This window comes from Vombatus ursinus, unplaced genomic scaffold (genome assembly GCF_900497805.2).
Source record: "Vombatus ursinus unplaced genomic scaffold, bare-nosed wombat genome assembly UNPS02014804.1, whole genome shotgun sequence".
Taxonomy (NCBI): Eukaryota; Metazoa; Chordata; class Mammalia; order Diprotodontia; family Vombatidae; genus Vombatus; species Vombatus ursinus.
Genome location: NW_020954582.1, coordinates 8,327,011 through 8,347,385, shown reverse-complemented (window position 1 = coordinate 8,347,385; position 20,375 = coordinate 8,327,011). Strand labels below are relative to the sequence as shown.

Here is a 20,375-nt window from a genome sequence, read left to right as displayed (position 1 = left end):
TCACAGCCTCTTGAGGTGCTCTTCAATTTGACAGGAAATTAACAACACTGTTTTAAAAGTAACAACCAGCTAAAAAGAAATAAAAATAACACGGGACAGTGTCTGACTCCTCGTCAGTCTCTTGCTGGTTCGTCATCTGCATGGTCATCAGCAGCCTTCCAGCCCTCCCACCTGGTCTGAGTTCAGCTGCCTGGTGGCTGTTCCAGACCTGGAGAGCTGGGAGACATCTCAAATTCAAGATGTCAACAATGAATGTGAGACCCCCTCCAAAGCTCCTTATCCTTCTGAAAGACTGCCATCCTTCCGCTCACTCAGTCATCCTGGCGGTCTCTCTCCCCCATATACAATCAGTTGCTGAATCTCCCCCCCCCGCCCCATCTCTCCAAACCACAGACACCAAGTTAGTGAGCAGCAGGAGAATCCAGGACATAAAAATGCCACTGAATAATTAACTAGGGAAGCAAGTGTTTTTTGGCATTTCGAGGGGGGAAGACAAGCAACAAGACTTATCTTCTTAACTTCCAATCATGCCACCCAAAACAGAATCAAAAGTTCCGTCCTTGTGGTTTCCAGAAGCAGCTGGAAGGATCAAACTTTGCAAAACAGCAATCAGTTCGGGACAACCATGCCCTCATCAGTTCTATCACAGAACACACATCCTCAGCCATGCAGCCTCCACATAACTGCCTATGACTCTGTCCCGGTAGCAGGATAACAGAGCAAAGAGGATAAATTTCTTAAAACTGGTTCTGTCAGCTGCTTTCAACTTCGTGACTGATAAAGGCTTAGGTAGAACGAGAGATAAATGGTTTTATTACAGATGCAAAATGTTTGATTCACACATACTGTTTTGTCTTCCCGGAAAAGCCATCCTGTTTGGGCACGTGTGAAAGTGATGGATTTGGTTGATAAAGTTGCAGAATAAATATCACTGCTCATTAAAATGTCAACTTCTTCCTCTGTTTCCATCTCTGATTCCTTAAAGAAAAAGAAAAAAAGTCTTGTAAATTAGATTTTATGATATGTAGGTACTTAGAAATCATTACATATTATCACTATCAAATATTTTTAAAGTTTTCTGTTTGTTTTCCCAGGAAATGAAAGGGAAGAGAAGAAAGCAGATTCCATGGGGAAAATTCCTTTTAAAAAATATTTTAGTTTTTTAATTACATGTAAAACCATTTTTCAAACTTTTCTTAATTTTGAGTTCCAAATTTTTTCCGTTCCTCCCTCCTACACTGCCTCATTCTCTAAGACAACAATTAATTAGATATAGACGTGCAGTCATGCTAAACATATTTCCAAATTACTCATATTGTAAAAGAAAGCACAGACCCCACTGCCAACACACACACGCACGCACGCAAAATAAAGTTAAAAAGAGAATGCTTTGATCTACCTTCAAGACTATATCAGTTCTTTCTCTAGAGAGGGACAGCATTTCTCATCAAAAGAACTTTGGAACTGTTTTGGATCTGGTACTGCTGAGAAAATCTAAGTCATTAACACTTCTTCATGGTACAATACTATTGTTACTGTGTACAATATTCTGGTTCTATTCACCTCAGTCCGCATCAGTTCAGCTAAATTTTCACAGGTTTTTCTGAAAATATCCTGCTCATCATTTCTTATAGCACAATTACATTCCATCACAATCACATAGCACAGCTTGTCTGGCCATTCCCCAATTGATGGGCATCCGTTGGATTTCCAATTCTTAACCACCACAAAAAGAGCTGCTATAAATATGTTTGTACATATAGGTCTTTTTTTTCTTTTTCTTTTTTTGTTTGTTTTAGGCAATTGGGGTCAAGTGACTTGCCCAGGGTCACATAGCTAGTAAGTGTCAAGTGTTTGGTCTGAGGTCACATTTGAACTCAGGTCCTCCTGACTTCAGGGCCGGTGCTCTATCCACTGTGCCATCTAGAAGCCCCCATATAGGTCTTCTGGGAGCAGCTAGGTAGTGCACTGGACAGAATGCCAGACTTGGAGTCAAGAAGATTCATTCACGTTTGTGAGTTCCAATTCTGGCCTCAGACACTTAACAGCAGTGTGACCCTGGGCAAATTACTTAACCCTGTTTGTATCAGTTTCCACATCTGTAAAATGAGCTAGAAAAGGAAACAGCACACCACTCTAGTATCTTTGCCAAGAAAACCCCAAATGCGGTCATGAAGAGTCAGAAACAGAGGGGGCAGAGCCAAGATGGTGGAGTGAAAGCAGTGATTTGCTTGAGCTCTCCCCCAAACCCCTCCAAATACTTGTAAAAAAAAATGGCTCTAAACAAATTCTAAAGCAGCAGAACCCACAAAAACACAGAGTGAAACAAATTTCCAGCCCAAGACAACCTGGATGGTTGATCAGAAAGGTATATCGCACTGGGCAGGGAGAGGAGCGCAGTTCGGCGTGGGAGCGCAGGCCGCAGCGACCCTGGAGCAGGCCTCGGAGGACTGAATCGCGGGCAGCTGTGGCGGTTTCCAGACTTCTCAACCCATGAACACCAAAGACAACTTAGAAGGTCAGTAGGAAAAGTCTGTGACTACAGTGAGAGAGGAGCTAGGTCTCGAGTGTGGCCCGGGGCGGCGGCTTTTTCCTGAGCTTCTGGCCCACAGACTGAGGGCGAATCGAGTGGCTGATCAGAGGGGGATTGCAGGGTCCTCTTGCCAGTGCTGAGGCAGGAATCTCTTGCTTTACTGGCGCTTGGATCTGGGTCGTAGTTCTGAGGGGCAGTCCTGGGGCGAGGAGGAGTCCTGGCATGGTGGAGCTTGTTGTGGTGGTGGAGAGAAAACATCTCCCCCCTAATCACAGCACCTTGGAAGAACTGAAAATTTTCATGTCCCTAAAAGTATCTCTGGAAACAGCTGTACAAACTTCTGAAGCTTGGGACAGTACACTCCCCACATTGGAAACTGACTCTTACATTAACAAAGAGTTTAAAACTCAAGTAATTGGCCGGGATCATGAGCAAGCAGTGCAAAAAGAGTCAGACTATATTATCTTACTTTGGTGAAAAAGAAGATCAAAACATACAACCAGAAGAAGACAACAAAGTCAAAGCTCCTACATCCAAAGCCTCCAAGAAAAATATGAATCAGTCCCAGGCCTTGGAAGAGCTCAAAGGGGATTTTGAGAAGCAAGTAAGAGAAGTAGAGGAAAAACTGAGAGTGATGCAAGAAAATCATGAAAAACAAGTCAACAGCTTGCTAAAGGAGACCCAAAAAAATACTGAAGAAAATAACACCTTAAAAAATAGTCTAACCCAGGGGCAGCTAGGTGGCACAGTGGATAGAGCACCGGCCCTGAAGTCAGGAGGACCTGAGTTCAAATCCGGCCTCAGACCAAACACTTGACACTTAATAACTGTGTGACCCTGGGCATAACACACCAATTGCCTAAAAATTAAAAAAAAAAAAAAACCACTTGAAAAAAGAAAATAGCCTAACCCAAATGACAAAACAGGTCCAAAAAGCCAATGAGGAGAAGAATGCCCCGAAAAGCAAAATTGGCCAAATGGAAAAGGAAGTCCAAAAGCTTACTGAAGAAAATACTTCCTTAAAAATTTGAATAGAGCAATTGGAAGCTAGTGACTTTATGAGAAATCAAGACACTGTAAAACAAATCCAAAAGAATGAAAAATTAGGAAACAATGTGAAATATCTCACTGGAAAAACAACTGACCTGGAAAATAGATCAAGGACAGAATTTAAAAATTATCGGACTATCTGAAAGCCATGATCAAAAAAAGATCCTAGATACCATATTTCAAGAAATTATCAAGGAAAACTGTCCTGATATTTTAGAACCAGAGGGCAAAATAGAAATTGAAAGAATCCACCGATTTCCTCTTGAAAGAGATCCCCAAAGGAAAACTCCTAGGAATATTGTAGCCAAATTCCAGAGTTCCCAGGTCAAGGAGAAAATATTGCAAGCAGCCAGAAAGAAACAATTGAAGTACTGTGGAAACACAATCAGGATAACACAAGATTTAGCTGCTTCTACATTAAGGGACCGCATGGCATGGAATATAATATTCCAGAGAGCAAAGGAGATGGGACTGCAACCAAGAATCACCTACCCAGCAAAAGTGAGTATAATCCTTCCAGGGAAAAAATGGTCATTCAGTGAAATAGAGGACTTTGAAGCATTCCTGATGAAAAGATCAGAACTAAATAGAAAATCTGACTTTCAAATACAAGACTCAAGTGGAACATGAGGTAAACAAGAAAGAGAAAATCATTAAGAGATTTATTAAGGTTGAACTGTTTACATTCCTGCAGAGAAAGATGTTATTTCTAATTCATGAGACCTTTGCTAGTATTGGGGTAGCTGGAGGGAAAAAATTATATGTATGTATAGATAGATAGATAGATAGATAGATAGATAGATAGATAGATAGATAGAGGGCACAGGGTGAGTTGAAGATGAAGGGGTCATATCTGGAGAATAAAATTAAGGGGTAAGAGAGGATTATGCTAGGAGAAGGAGAAAGGGAGAGGCAGAACGGGGTAAATCATCTCACAAAAAACAGAAAAGAAAAGGCTCTTATAGTGGAGGGAAAACAGGGGAAGGTGAGAGGGAATGAGTGAATCTTATTCTCATTGGATTTGACTTAAGGAGGGAATAACATACACACTCAATTGGGTATGGAAATCTGTCTGACCCTACAGGAAAATAGTGGCTGGGGGGGGGGGGACAAGAGAGGAGGGGGATGATAGAGAGGAGGGCAGATTGGGAAAGGGGGTAATCAGAAACAAATACTTCTGAGGAGGGACAGGGTCAAAAGAAAGAATAGAATAAATGGGGGGGGCAGGATAGGATTAAGGGAAATAGAGTTAGTTTTTCACAGCATGTCTACTACGGAAGCATTCTGCCTAACTGCACATATATAACCTATATTTAGTTGCCTGCCTTATCAATGAGGGTGGGTGGGAGGGAGGAAGGGAGAAAATTTGGGACCCGAAGTTTTAAAAACACATGTTTAAAAAAAAATGTTTTCACATGCAACTGGGAAATAAATACAGGAAATGGGGTACAGAAATCTATCCTGCCCTACAGGAAAATAGAAGAGGAAAGGAATAAGAGAAGTGGGGGAGATAGAAGGGAAGGCAGACTAAGGGAAGGGGTATTCAAAATGCATGCCATCTGGAGGGGAGGGGGGCAAGATGGGGAGAAAATTTGGAACTCAAAATCTTGTGGAAGTAAATGTTGAAAACTAAAAATGAATAAATTTATTAATAATTTTTTAAAAAGTCAGAAACAACTGAAAAACGACTGAACAACAAAAGGTCATTGTCCATTTTTTTAATCTCTTTGATATACAGACCTAGTAGTGCTATTGTGGGGTCAAAGAGTATTGGACAGTTTTAGAGCCCTTTCGGCACAGTTCTAAATTGTTCTCCAGAATGGCTGAATCAGCTCACAACTCCATGGTGCATTAGGGTCACAATTTTCCCACATCTCCTCCCACATTTGTCATTTTTCTTTTCTGTTCTATTAGCCAATCTGAAAGTGTGAGATGGTACATCAGAGTTGTTTTAATTTGTGTTTCTGATTGATTTAGAGCATTTTTTCACCTAACTAGAATTTCTTCATCTTGTTTATATCCTTTGACCGTTTATCAACTGGAGAATGACTCATATTTTTATAAATTCGATTCAGTTCTTTAGATATTTGAGAAATGAGGCCTTTATCAGAGAAGCTTGCAGTAAACATTTTTTTGCATGAGAAAATTCTAAAACGTTGATACTCAATGATCATAATTACAACACAATTATAAAAGTTTAACTTTCAAGTAGTTCAGTGTTACAAAAACTCCCAGTTGAAGTTTCAAAATAAAGACCATTGAACAAGTCTTTGTTCAAATTGTTAAATTTAACTTAAGCCTAGGTCTTTCTTCCTCTAAAGGTCTTGGATTCTGTTTTTCTACCTGCTTCCACTGTCATCACCCAATGGAGATCGTGGTCACAAACCTTCTCTTAACTCATCTTTCTGCATTATGGGTTTCCTTCCATTCTCTACTGCAGAATGTCAGTAAGACGGATATCTTTTCATGTGAGGAAATCCAGAAAGAAAAATAAAGAGGTCTGAGTAAAGACCAGTGGGAATAAAAATAGAAGGAAAACTGTTGCATTACCAGAAATGGGAAAGGATGAGGAGCTCACCAAACCAGGATGGCATGGTGGGAGGTTACAGCCATGCCAGAAGAGAAACCACAAAGAAACCTGCTGGAGCTCTCTCTCGCAAAAGCGGAGCAGCAAATAATGGCTTGACTAGCCTTGAGCATAACGTCATCCTCCCCCAAAATGGAAGGACCAAGGCAGAGAACTCCATCTTTGAATGTGATTCTCCCTGAGAAGGAAGGCCTGGTTGCTAGGGGTGGAGATGAAGGCAACCTCAGGGGAAAGTGACCATTTCATATGATAATTTCTGGCAGATCCACACAGATAGAGAGACACCAGACACTGGGGGGAGACAGGGGGGCAGGGGGAGGAGGAAAGAAGAGTACACGTAGACACATACATCCATGTTCTCTCTCTCTCTCTCTCTCTCACACACACACACACACACACACACACACACACACACACGTCACAGATACAAGGGACAGGGAAAGGATAAAACAAAAGGAGATAAAATGCTACTTGCAGTGGATGAAACCAACATCATACATGGGGAGAGAAACCAGAATATACGTCCCTCACTTTGCTTTAATTTTCTGCCAAGGAGAATAATCTTCGGACAACAAAGGACATAAAAAGATGATTTGTAGAAAAATAACAAAAGAGTATCCACCTGCCCCTTGAAGAAATCCCAACCCCTGGAGAAATGAAACACCAAGGACTCAAGTGAAAGAGCTGGTGAAGGTGACCATGGGGCCTCTGGTCTGCAAGGACCACCAGCAGCAGAAGAGGCACTAGGGTCTGGGAGATGGGCTCACAGTCCATTTTTCAAGTGGGAGGAGAATGGAGTGTTTAAACTAGAGGCCATGAAGTCTGACCAGACTCACAGACAGAAATTCTAGAGCATCCTCTTAAGAAATGGTCAATGAATATTATGATGTTCTATATATTCTCTGTTTTATAACTAATAATGAAATTATTAGAAAAAGACAAATCATCACAAAAACCCAGCATAATTTTGTCAACAAATCCTGCCAAGTTAATATTTTTTGCTTTTTTATAGGATTGTGTGATGGTACTACAATCCAGGGGATGCTTTAGACAGTTTACTGAAAATTCAGGAAAACACTGGACAAAGTCTCCCCTGCTGCTGAAATGAGGGCAATACTCTAAATTCAATCAGTTGAATGACTGGACCCAAAAACTAGTCATTAATGATTCCATGCCCACATGGAAGCGGGTCTCAAATGAAGTCACCTTCAAAAGTGCTGAACAAGAAAGTCATCAGCTGGTAGTGTCCTGCCTACAAAAGGGTCTAGGGGATTTAGTGGGAGGCAAGTGCATTATTATTCAACAACGTGGTATGGTAACCAATAATAGCGGCTAATTTCATAGCTTTGCAAATTATATTATTTGACACCAACAAGGCCCAAGTGAGTTAAGTACTGTTATCCCCATTTGAAAGGTGAGCAAACAAAGGCTTAGAGGTTAGTGATTTGCCAGAATAGGTCTTCCTTGACTACAGGGTCAAGCGCTAGAATAATTAATCACAACAACAGCAGTGTGCATTCACACAGCACCATGTGTCAGACACCAAGCAAAGCGCTGGCGATACAAATACAAAACCAGACGGTCCATGTCCTCAAGGGGCCTACAACCTAATGAGAGAAGCCATTTTATAAAAGGGAGCTAAGGAAGACCTCTGGCTCGGGGACATAATGGAAAAGTTCTCAAGGAGGGTAGCTAAGTGAGAAGTTAGAAATGTCTGAGCTGAGCTCTCTCCTTGAATGAAGGCTGAAGAGTTCATGGCTCTATCCTCCAGAAAGGCTTATTTGGATCTTGTAGGATGCTGATACTATCCCAGTGACAAGCTTCCTGGGCTGTGGGGAAGAACTCAGACATGTTCCACAGCTAGGCAGCCAGATGGGAAATGAAGCACACAATGTCACGGCTACAGGAGGTGACAGTCCCATTGTCCTCAGCCCAGGTCAGACCTCATCTGCAGATTTATGTTCAGATTTGATTTCGCATTTTATGAAAGACACTGATAACCTAGAGAGGTTCCAAAAAAGGGCACCTAGGATGACTTAGGGGTCTCTAGTTGCTATAATCTAGGAATCAGTAAAAGAAACCAGATATATTTTGCATATAAAAGAGTAGAGTTACGGGTAATAACCTTGTCTTCAAACATGGGAAGAGCAGTCCCATTGAAGAATTATAGAATTTATACCATTTGGTCAAACCCAGACTATTGGGACTAATGGGGCAAAAGACACAAAGAGAAACTGAAGCTTGATCTAAGAAAAACTTCCCAAAGAAGAGTGGGCGACCACATGAGGAGGCCAGTCTCCCGTCTCTGAAGTCTTCAAACAGAGACTGCCAGAGCAGCTGTTGATTACCGGGTAGGAAGGTCTCTTACCTCATGGCTCCATGGTGCTGGTGCTCTCCAGCTGAGACTCTGACAAAGTTCAGTTCTCAAATTTGCTTCTAGCGGCCCTTAAACAAGCCCGCTGACCTCTCTGGGCCTCAGTTTGCTGAGATGTAAAAGGGGAGCCACATTTTACTTCTATTGGCTGTGCTTTTGTTTTCTTCTACTTCTCCCAAATGGCCTAGTGCCAATGACTCTGGAAAAGCTGATTCAGATGTTATAATCTCTATCCACTCACAGCCAGGCCAGGGCCTTCACCCTTCTCGGCCAATCTTAGTGCCTATGGTCCTACCTCGCTTCATTAGACTCCTTTCACCATTTCCTACAATGAATTACCATCTCAAAAATGTCATACGTAAGCTGCACTCGATGTTTTCTGAGGTCTTTCAACTCATGACAAGATTCATGTTACTCTCTTGAACACCTTCCTACTAGCCCAGGCACAAAGTCCAAATTCTTCTGTTTGGCTTTCAAGACTTTCTATAATCTTACCCAATTCATTCAATCAGTGAGTCAATTTACAAGACTTTATTAAGCTCCTACTTTGTGCCAGGCACTGTGTTCAGTGGCTGCCCTTCAGATTCTACACTTATGCAACCTTGTGTCCAATTCTCCCCAAGAATGAAATGGCTGCTCTAGTCAGGCTTTTCTTTCTGTTTTATAATTATGCTTCTATTCTATTCACTTTTGTTCTTCATCCTCCACCCCTCCTTCCAAAAACACCAAAAACTTCCACTCGTCCCTCTCTCTCAATTCGAATCCTTCCTTCAAGGCCAGTCTCCAGAGTGTCTTCTTCTGCACCTACTTCAGCACACACTCGCTTCTAACAGAATTCTCCAGATTACCATGACGTCCTGTTGCCACACAATCTAGCACATGACCATTCTCTTATTGTTTCTGTTTCACGGATTGGGTCTCCATCACTTCAAATGGGTAAAATACTCCCTAAGTAACAACATCATCTATTTTTCCAAAGAAATCTTAATCTTAAATGAAAAGCCAATAAATGCAAGAGACTTGGCAGCCAAAATGATCTTTCCAAAGTACAAGTCTTATCATCTCTCACACACACACACACACACACACACACACACACACACACACACTCTCTCTCTCTCTCTCTCTCTCTCTCTCTCTCACTCTTAAATCAACTCCAGTGGCTCCCTATTATGTCCGGGATCCAATTTAAAATCTGGCCCCTTCCTGCCTTTCTAGTCTTCTTATTCCTTACACGTGTGATCTGGTGATGCCGGCCTCCTGGCTATTCCTTAATCAAGATACTCTTACGTTCTCTCTCCCTCCTGGTTTCCTTCCAGTCCTACCACAGGCAAGAAACTCTTTCCATTCCCCCTTAAAATGAAGTTCTTCCCTATTTGATCTCCAATTCTTCCTGTATATAACCGGCTTGTACAAAGTTGCTGGCACATTCTCTCCCGAGTAAGACTGAGCTCCTTGAGAATAGTCTTCTGCTTTTCACTGAATCCCCAGTACTTAGTACAGTGTCAGGCACACAGTAGGCACTTTATAAATGCTAACTAAATGACAAGTGTTTGACAAACATTGTATCACTGGAGCTATGAAACAACTCCGAGAAGTAGGTGCTATAGCTTTTACTATAACCATTTGACAGATGAGGAAACTAAAGTCTAGAGAGTTTAAATGACGAGACCTCGGTCACCCAGTTAGGGTCAAAAGGAGGAAATTAACCCAGGTCTTTCAGATTTCAAGTCTAGTATTTGACTCTATCCACTATGCCACACTACCATTCCTCACAGATTTTTCACTGGGACCTGTGATTCTATTGATTCAGCAGACTTCAAGAGAGGAACTGTCACCTGTCAATGCAGACTCACCACTCTCTAATGATCAAAGACTTGCCCAGGATCACACATCTGGTGTACGTCAGAAGTAGTAGTCAAACCTCGGCCAACCTGACTGGTAGAATCGGTTCTTTACCAACTACTCTAGGCCACCTCTCTTCCTAACAGAGGGCATAATCCCACAGACATGTATAAGCATACTCCACCCTCAAAATTGTGGAAAGCAGGATGGGGGCATGCTAAATTTCAGGGGGCGGAAGACACTCGTGAGAATGAATTAAAGTCTTAAGTAAAAAGTTTAAGCACAAGCAGAACAATCAGCAAACGCAGAGCAAGTGTTCAAAAAGCTGGCAGAACCAAAAAGATCACATTACGGAAGCCAAGAGAACAGTGACCTTTGAGGAATAAATAGTCAACAGTGTTTACTAGGGGAAAAAAACCTTAAAGTTTCCTAAAGACGCAAATTAAGAAAAGAATACTGAGTTGGACCAGGAAAAGAACAGGTGACCTTGGAGAGTACGGATTCAACAAAGGAGGAAGGCCAGCAGCCAGAGAAGTACAGAGAAGCAAACTACGCAGTCTGTTGTACTCTGTTCTTAGACACTGGAGTAACTCCACAGTGACAAAACCCCCAACATCCTCCGCCTCCGGCCCCCGAGACACCCCCAGTAGCAGCTCTCACCTCATGATGGATTCGCTGGTAAACTCTCTGCTCGTTATCTAACACTACAAACGACTCAGAGGGCGCTGCGTCACCACTGAAAATGAAGCTCAAGTCTCCTCGTTGGCACTTCATGTCAGTAAAGTCTATGAGAGTTGTGTCAAGCCTGTGGAGAAGAGGTCGATTAAACAAACGCTGGAAGAACTCGACGCACATAACTCCTAATAAAACAGCTGTACTGAAATCTAAAATTACCATACTTCATAATCAAATTCCTAAGACAAACTCATGATGTTTTAAAGAACACAACCTGACTTCAGCCTTCCACATCACACAAACGACTCCTTTAAGTCCTTAAAGATTTATTGTTTGTGACATTATTATGTTACTATCAATGGTGTTCATTCATTCAACATTTACTGAAAGGTTGGTACGTGTAAAGCACTGTGCTAATGCTTCAGGGGACGTAAAGATGGGTAAGATTCAGATTCTGGTCCTCAGGAAATTTGTCCTACTTATTTATTTCATCACCACTGACAAACAGAATGTAAACTGGGTTATAGTTAATTTATAATTTCCCTTTTTGGGCCTTTCCTAGTCATGGGATTTCTTCCTAGTTCAAAATATAGTTTGCTTCTATTTGACACCAAAATAGATTTTTAAATTCTGTCATGGAGTCATTTTATCAACAATTAAATTGTAAAGATTTCCCTTTAAATGTTATTAAAAACCTAAAAACCAACTCAAATTCTTCCCAAAGCCCCTATCTCTCATCATGCCTTATCACAATGATAAGGTCCATATTCTCCCCATTCCCTACCCCAATGGAATGGAAGCCCCTGGAGAACAAGAATGGGGCCTTTTTGAAACTTTGAATCTCAGCACTTTGAGTCCAGTGCTTTGAAAACAGTTCTTGCTTTACATAGATTCACATTATGCAAATGCAACTTTACATAAAGAATTCTGAAAGGTATAGGAAGATGTAAGAGAAACATGGATGAAGAGAGCTTAGAAAAAAAAAATATGCCCACAGTTCACTCCCATCTTTCATGCATCTGGCAAAGATGAAATGTCGGAAGAAGTGATAACAAGACTGTGAAATTAGCACAAGAATTGGAAATAGAGGTGAATGAGAATGACTTGGAGGTGCTGACTGAGCTGCAAGGAGCAAAGACTACAGAAGAGCAGGAAGTTCTGGAGCCTGAAGTCAAACCAAAATGATTTACAAAGAGAAACAGCTGAGGGAAGCATTTCATCATCTGAGTGAATGGTTTTTTGGGTTGAAAAAATGAATCCAAATATTTCAAAATTTTCCAAAGTTCAAAGACTAGTTGAGGATAACATTGCTTGTTGTGGCCAGCTATAAGAGGGAGGAAGGAGAGGGAACGTCCAAACACCTCTCCCAGCGTCACTCAAAAAAGCTGCCCAGCCAACCCCCGGTGACAAAAGCCAGGGGCTTCAGGATTCTGTTTATTCCCAAGGCCCAGTACTTAATGTGTGTACATTTTATGACTTGCATTAAGATACTGTTTTATGTGTGCCTCTACTATGTAAGCTAAGTGAAGTGCGTGGGTAGGGGGAAATCTGCCTTATGTAAAAATCACTTTACACAGAGGTCTGAGGAACTTAGGTAAAGCAAGAACTGTGTCTGACGGCCCAATGTTTCTTGAATGAATATTGTTCCATGACAGCAAATAGCTGGCATTTACCAAGCGCACCGTAAGGTTCGCAGGAAGTTTTACATAAATTATATCTCCTTTGACCCCCACAACACCCCTATGAGGTAAAGTGACACATGCTATCCCCATTTTGTAGATGAGGAAATTGAGGCAGAAGACAGTTAAATGACTTGCCCAGGGCCCTACAGTTAGCATGTGTCTGAGCCCAAAGTGCCAAGTGCAGTCTTCTCGATGCCAACCCCAACACTCAACCCTGTGCGCCCCATTCCATGTGGCCTAACACGGAAGGTCTCTCTTCGATGTCATTCAAAACAACAAAGGTGTTTTGTTTTTTTAAAGACGATTGCCTTCTTCAAGCTATCAGAAGTTGGAACTGAATGTAATTTCTTTTAAACAAGAAACCAAATCGGGGACAAAATCATTCTAATACACAAGAAATTAATCATCTATTACCTTTAAAAGGCATCCACAAACAAAAACATTATTTCCAAAAGGATTCTTAAACCACAATATATTTCTAATTTATAAACTTTATGAAATGAACGATTCCATCTTATTCAACACTGAGGTAATTTTTTAAAGCTTTCATTCAATTTATAAAAAGCTATCCTACTTTGCATTTTTGAGACAAGAAAACAATCACTTTGCCAATTCAATTTAAACTATACTATAATACTCTAAACGCTAAAACCTAAAAATTTTTTTAGTAAAATAACCCTCTATTACACTCTATAACATATTCCCAGAAGTTACCTACAATGCCTATCCAATTGTTTTGAAACTAAATCCTTACCAGAAAGGAAAATAAAAGTAAACTTTGAGTCAAGCAAAGCATTTAGAAACATGGCAAAGTTTTCCACGCCACAGTGACAAAAGCAAATCATCTTACCTGATATTGATACCTTGTTTGTATATTTTACATGCATCAGAAGGCAGAATTCGGGAAAGTAAAGGCACTATATTTGTAATAGAAAAGATTAAATAATTAATGCATTGAGAAACCCACTAAACACTTATGCAAGTATAACAGCAATGCTAAAATTTCACTAATTCTATGAAAGTGTTATAATTACTGTTGAAAGAGATAATTTCTAAGGCTAATTTGCTTTAAGGTTAGAATCAGGACCCAACAAAGCAACATTCTCAAGCAATTTTAGAAAGCTTTAAATAAACTTTAGAAAGTTATTTAAACTATAATCAGAGTAGATATGATGTCTGAGTAACTCATGGGATGTTTCTATCTATAAGAAGATGAGCTATGAGCTGCAACTTGAGACCACCATGAGCCAGTCTCAGGTCAAGGTCAGGTTTGTAAGGGAGGTGAGGAGGAGTGTAAGGAAAGGGGGTAAGAGAAGCTTTCGTAGAAGAGAAGAAGGAGGAGGAAGGAGTTCCTACAGCCAACAAAGAGTACTGGATGTCTGTTCGTGTCCAGGACAGGAGCTGCCTGTCAGTACTGCTGGGTGGAGGGTCCAAGAGCCAGGAGATACTTGCAATTCCTCCAGCTAACTAACTCTTTTTGAACAGGCTTGAAAAGAGGTCACAGTCTACGCCACATCAGAGAATACAGCAGGTCCTGTGGGTGCACCTATTACATGCAGGCACAAGATTCAGGCCCATATTGTAAGCCTGGGGAGTGAAACCTTTGCTGTGTCCTCGGAACATTTGTGACAGTCTGGGAAAGTCTTTGGACCCCTTCTCACGAGTGGTGTTGCCTCTGTTCATAATTGAAGGAAATGGTAAATTTTAATTACAGGTTGTTGAAAATAAAGACAATTTTTTTTCCCTTCATTAACACTCGGAGACTCCCCCTAAACTCTATCCCCAGACTTCCTTAGACTCTTAAGGATTAAGAACCCCTTTTATAGGCTAAAGTTGTGCTCTGGCAAATATGATTTTAATTGTGGTCTATCTAAATTCAGATAAAGAGTTGTTTACATGTAATTCTACACAGAGAAATGGGAACAAAGTAAATGCTTGAGGTTGTGATTAAATTTTTGTATTCTATACAGCACCTTTTACAGGTGTTTCATAAAGACCTAATACATGACATCTAGTGAGGAAGAAATGATAGATCATCCAAATGTTTAGCTGGAAAAAATAATGCTGGGTCCTCTTCTGTGGAGATTTTTATTAATGGGGCTCTTCTTGCATATTTCTAGACATCCTGTAGTGCTTGGCCATTGGGGTCAACACTGACTGGGTCATTCTAGGCATCTCAAAGTTAAACACTGCCAACATAAAAACAATAGTTGCTCTTATCCGTGTAGATAAAATTCCTCTTTTCTCCAAAAGCAGGGGGCCAGAAAGGTAGTAACTGTATGCCTTTCTATCTATATAGGTCTATACAGCTGCTCCACCTTCCTTCCTTCCAACTTTTTACTAACACCCCCTCTTTCCTGTGTATTCGGTGCTACGTGAAGCAAAGGAAAATTCAGAGACGTTATCATTAAATTCCACGACGCCTTCATATTAAATTTACTGACATTACTAGAAAAACAATGTTGCAAAAAAAATTCTAACATCTGCCATTTGAATCCTATTGGCCAAGCTTCAGTTCTCAACAAACAGAAACTCAACAATGTGATAGTTTCAAGTAAAAACAAACTTCATAAAGAAGCTTAAGATAAAACATCTGAATAACTATCAGTTTAATTTTCACCAAGAATTTAGTAGTAGATGGAAAAATACTGTATTTTTCCAATAGCGCATTTAAATCATTTGTGGGCTCATTTAAGTACATGCTTGTTACAATCTACCCAAAGCACCTAGCATAAAATTTCAGTTACATAGGCAGTAAGAATAAATTTCTCTGGTAAAAAAAAAAAAACTTACAGCTAGAGTGATTTTTTAATGCTTTGGTTTATGAAGCTCAATTTGATATTAACTTTAGGCACCCTAGCCCAAGGAGAAAGAACAATGGACTTGAGTCAGAACCACTGGGCTCAATTCTGGTCCCCCATTTTATTAACCAGGGTACCTTGGATAAGTCACTTAATTATCTCAGCCTCCTTCTTCATCTATAAAATGGGAATGGTCATTTCTGACCTGCTCACCTCCCATGGTCATCAGAGATGTATGAAAGTATTCTGAAAGCTGAGATATGCAATACAAATGAAAGCACGAAGGAAATACATTGCAGGAAGAAAAAGGGCAAAAAGGGTAGGCAACAGTAATTAAATATTTCAGAATACAGAATTATCAGGATTAAAATGTGGTGAGCTCAAAGAGTTACACAGCTGGTACCGTTTGTGTTGAAAAAGGAATTAGGGTTAGGGAAAAAGAGGCAAAGAAGAATCAGGGAGATGACTCAAAGGAAAGACAAAAACAATCATCTGACAGTGAGAACCACCTTTTTAAACAGTCAAACCCCAATGCTCTGCAATTTTACACGACTGGTAAGTAATGCCACAAAACTTTAGGCTTATGACAATTTGGCAAAGTGATCATTATGCAGAGAGAGCTCAGGGAGCTCACGTTAGCCAAGTTCCAGCCCCTTATAGAAGCCCACATCTGGCCAAGAGGCAAAGGGAAGATGAAGGAAAAAGGAAAATCTTGCTACTGATGAAGACCGAGGGCTTTAAACAAATGCCCTCATCAAGGGCCATGAAATGATCTAGGCAAAGAACTCAACTCAAGCAAGTAAACAAGACCTCACCAGTACAACTGATAGTTGTGGGGGTGGCCCAACTGTTTTACAAAGTCCACAAGGTCCCCTTAGGGGTAAAACGGAATTGGTTCCAGCTGGGCCTTGTAACAAGGACTAACTGAAACAATAGATAAAGAGAGGAGAACTGAGAGTTCTCTACCAACATATTTTTTTTTTCATTTTTGTTGCTAGATAAGGAGATTCAAACAAGAAAAAAGGTCAGAGGGGAATGGAGAGAGGCCTGGGATAAAGTATAGATGTAGAAACAGTTGGGTTATATGGCAAAAGTAATGATTTATTGGACCCCCATTTTACTCCAATCAGTATTAACCAGTTCAGTGTGACTCCATAGAAGTAATGATTTCAGCAATCAGGAGTGACATACTCATCTAGTAATATACATTTAGTTGGTCTAGTTAACTAATATCAGTATAAGCATTAATTACATATATTAAATACATATTTTTCACATATTATAACTAGGGATAATTAGATAAGATAAATTCTTCCTTATAATAGGCCTCAAACTTTAAACCACAAGCTATAAGTTCAATGTTCACTAACCTGTTATAAAGCATACCAGCCTAACCACAATAATGTTGGACTAGAGGACTGCCACCCTTATGGGTGATGAGGGCATGACCAACCCAGTGTGGGTAAGATGTCTTGACATGATATGCAAAGTCCTCCAACTTATCTTTGTATCTCTTGATCACCCACTTGCCCAGCATGAGGAGGGGCCCATTTTATGACCACTTAGCCTCCTTGCCCATGCTGTGACAACCTATATGCTGACACATCATTTCTGGCCCTGTCTATCAAACAAGAGGACTTTGTGTTTTACTTTGCTTCTGCATTTCTGGGGATCAAGCCCTATACAGGTGAGACCCTGGGGAAAGAGGGCTTCTCCAAACATGAGGAAGACTGGAGGTCCCATTCCCTGAAGAGGCCGGGTCCCCTTAATAAGTGGTTATTGGCTCGGAGCTCTACCTCAATGGTTCTTACAGTCTGGACAATTTGGATCCTGCCATACAATGTGTTTCTGTCCACTATGAAATTCTATGATCCTTCATCCTTTGGGTAAAGGTGGAGAAATGTGGGCCAGATGTTAATAAGGCATAATCAAAACTGGCTAAAGAAGGTTTCTAATGCTGCAAGGCTCTTTACTTGGGCTTTTCCTTTTTTAAAATCAATGACCGAGATGAAGGAATGTCAACTGCCTCATTTTATAGATGAGAAAATTGAGGCCTCTAGGGAAGCAACTTGCCCAAGGTCAACCAGGAAGTTAGCAGGACAGGCCAGGTTTGAAATTCAAGTCTTATATTCAGACTGAAATAAAAAAATCACCTATACAAAAGGCAAAGGGGGAACAAGGCTAAAATATTCATTCAAATGAAGCAGATTTATGGATTTAGGTGAATTGCAACTTCATTAGGTTTCCAAAGGATAACATGGCAACTGAAGAGCTCATGTGCACCAAGGGCTCATTAAGAGAAGTGCTGGAAGAAGAGAGTTTCCAGTGCCACTCTCCTGTCCCCAGGCAGCTGCCCAGAGGATTCAGGGCAGTTCAAGGCGTAATATCTCAGAGAGCACACCGATAAGGACTCTGTGCAGGGGAGGATACAGCAACAAAGCAAGGCCATTCAAGGATGGTTAAGGAAAGAAGACTCGGGGGAACACATGACAGCTCCCTTCACCTATCTGACAGGCTGTCATGTGAAAGCATTAAACATATTTTCTGGAATGCCTATGGATCTGAAACTACTAGTAAGATACATAATATTAATCAGACAGAGTCTGGGGTTATGGACTATCCCAGAGATAAAGGGAAGGAAATTTTAAAGCAAAAAGGAATAATTAAGGCCCATTTTCCTCTCTAAAGTTGATGTAAAAATTAGTATTTCGATACATACAGGATTTTACATTTAATACTTTACAGGGAAAAAATATCACTAACATCACTCACAAAACTCCTATTCACATCACCTGGATCATCATGGCATCCCAGGACACTGCTGGGAATACACTGTCATAATACCCAAAGATAATCTGAGGCCAGTTGTAAGACGATCAAGCTGGAGCTCCTTCTGTGATTCTACACAGAGGTCTACAGTTGGTACTTTCCCTATGTATCTCAATTGACCTCATCTTCAGAGACCACCCACCCGACTCTTGTTAATACCAAATGGGTTTCTTCCCCAAAAATCTCTTTTAAAAATCTTTGTGCAGCCTATAAATACATTCTTAGTAAGACATGGGTGGCACAAGGTTCACCATATTGTATTTAGAGCTAGAGATTTTTGATGAGAAGGAAATTTCCTTCTCAAGCGATCAGCAAACTACTCAACATGCCTGGAAAGGCACTCTCCCACTACTATTACACATAATTGTAGGGTCAAATTTATTTCTTTTCCCCATAGAGGGAGAGGGACCTAAAGGAGTGAAAGGAAAAGACAGCCCTGCCTTCCGAGCTCCTTCAGGCTGCACCAATAATGAGTTCCAATGGCCTAAGAAGGAGAACAAAAGCTCTGGCTGACCCAGAGAAAGGCAACTGACAGCTGTGAGAGTAAGCACAGTACAGTTATATCTAATGAATAGTTATATCTAATGTTATATCTAACGAATAGTTTACATTTTAGGGTTTTATTGGGAAACAACCTCTATTTGGTTAATATTTTTAATCTGAAGTCCATTCTGCTTATGTACAAACCCTGGGGAGGGCCTGACTTCAAGAAGAGTTAGAAAAGGGTCTTCTGGTCCAGAGTGGGACAAAAGCAGCATGTGGCTGAGTTGGCAGGGATGGCAACTCGAGGTTAAGGGGAAAGTATCAAACTGCTGTTCAAGCTTTTTACATTCTTTTAACACTATTTACTTACCTCTATTAAACATAGCAACTAATTATAATTGACGGTTTTAATAAAGTTATATCTCAATCAGGAGGAAAAAAAGGATGACAGAAAAATATTTATTCTCTCTCTCTCGCTCGCTCCAATACACTAAAGTGGTACTTTGTACTTCTAACCATGAGGATCTTACAGTATCATAAGTTTATTTATATATACATATATAAATAATTTTTGGAAAAACTTGTGATACTATAAGGTTCTGTGATTGTGTTTCCTTTGGTTCTGAATAGCCCTTAAGGTTTTACATATCTGGGTATGACCATAGTAAAAGACTGGCACACCTATCTACAAAGAGACCAGATTCAACATACAGAAGGCAGATGCTAAATCTCATGTATTTCTGTATACCACTATTAATCATATTTACTTTTGTAATTATCTTGTGGTCAACAGCAAGATGTTTTCACATCTTAAAATTCACAAGATCACATTATATTCATAAAATATCACAAATACTCAATATTGGCCATTCAAGAATACGTCTGCCAACACATTAAAGTCCATCCTGTAATTTAGGACTTCACAGGTTAGGAAAAAGAAAACTGAAACTCAGGAACATAATTTTTTTTTCAAGTTAACCAGATCATTTAAGACAGAGTAATGAATTTTATTATGCTATTCCCATATGTTATATGTGAAAAATGTTTCATGATTAAAAATAAGGCAGAGTACATACTATATATGCCCCTTAATCAATGAATTTCTTATGCAACTACCACAGAGAAATATTCATTCTATTTACTCTTTAGAATGATGAACTATAAAGTGATGAAAAACTATACCAGACAGTAATTATTATCAATGAGATCAGACTACTTTGATATAAAGGTTTAGTCCGAATTTTGTTTCATCTTCTTTAAAACGAGAAGTGACTAATCTTGCTATTGCAAAATTACAAATAGAACACCTTATAAACATGAAGGTCTTTTAGAACTCAATTAGACAGTCTATTAATAAACTGAATGTGAGACAGAAAGGAAATCAGTAATAAAGGAAGCAAGATATGAATGGTCAAAGGATGAAAAAATGTAAATACTGTCAAATCATGTATAACCAAGTTCTTTTTCACATTCCAACAACTCAAACATGCTTTAAACTCTCGTAAATAATATAATC

The 20,375-nt window shown here is 40.1% G+C and overlaps 1 protein-coding gene across 1 annotated transcript in view; it reads right to left on the bottom strand.

Annotated features, from left to right (window-relative positions):
• The window catches only part of ANKRD13C (ankyrin repeat domain 13C), a 61,208-nt gene that overhangs the window by 12,932 nt on the left and 27,901 nt on the right, over positions 1–20,375 (bottom strand). Inside the window, exons 6-8 of the mRNA XM_027874037.1 lie at positions 13,597–13,663; positions 11,050–11,194; positions 847–978 (exon numbers count right to left, since the gene is read on the bottom strand). Coding sequence (XP_027729838.1) covers positions 847–978; positions 11,050–11,194; positions 13,597–13,663 — 344 coding nt within the window. The remainder of the gene's footprint in view (positions 1–846; positions 979–11,049; positions 11,195–13,596; positions 13,664–20,375) is intronic.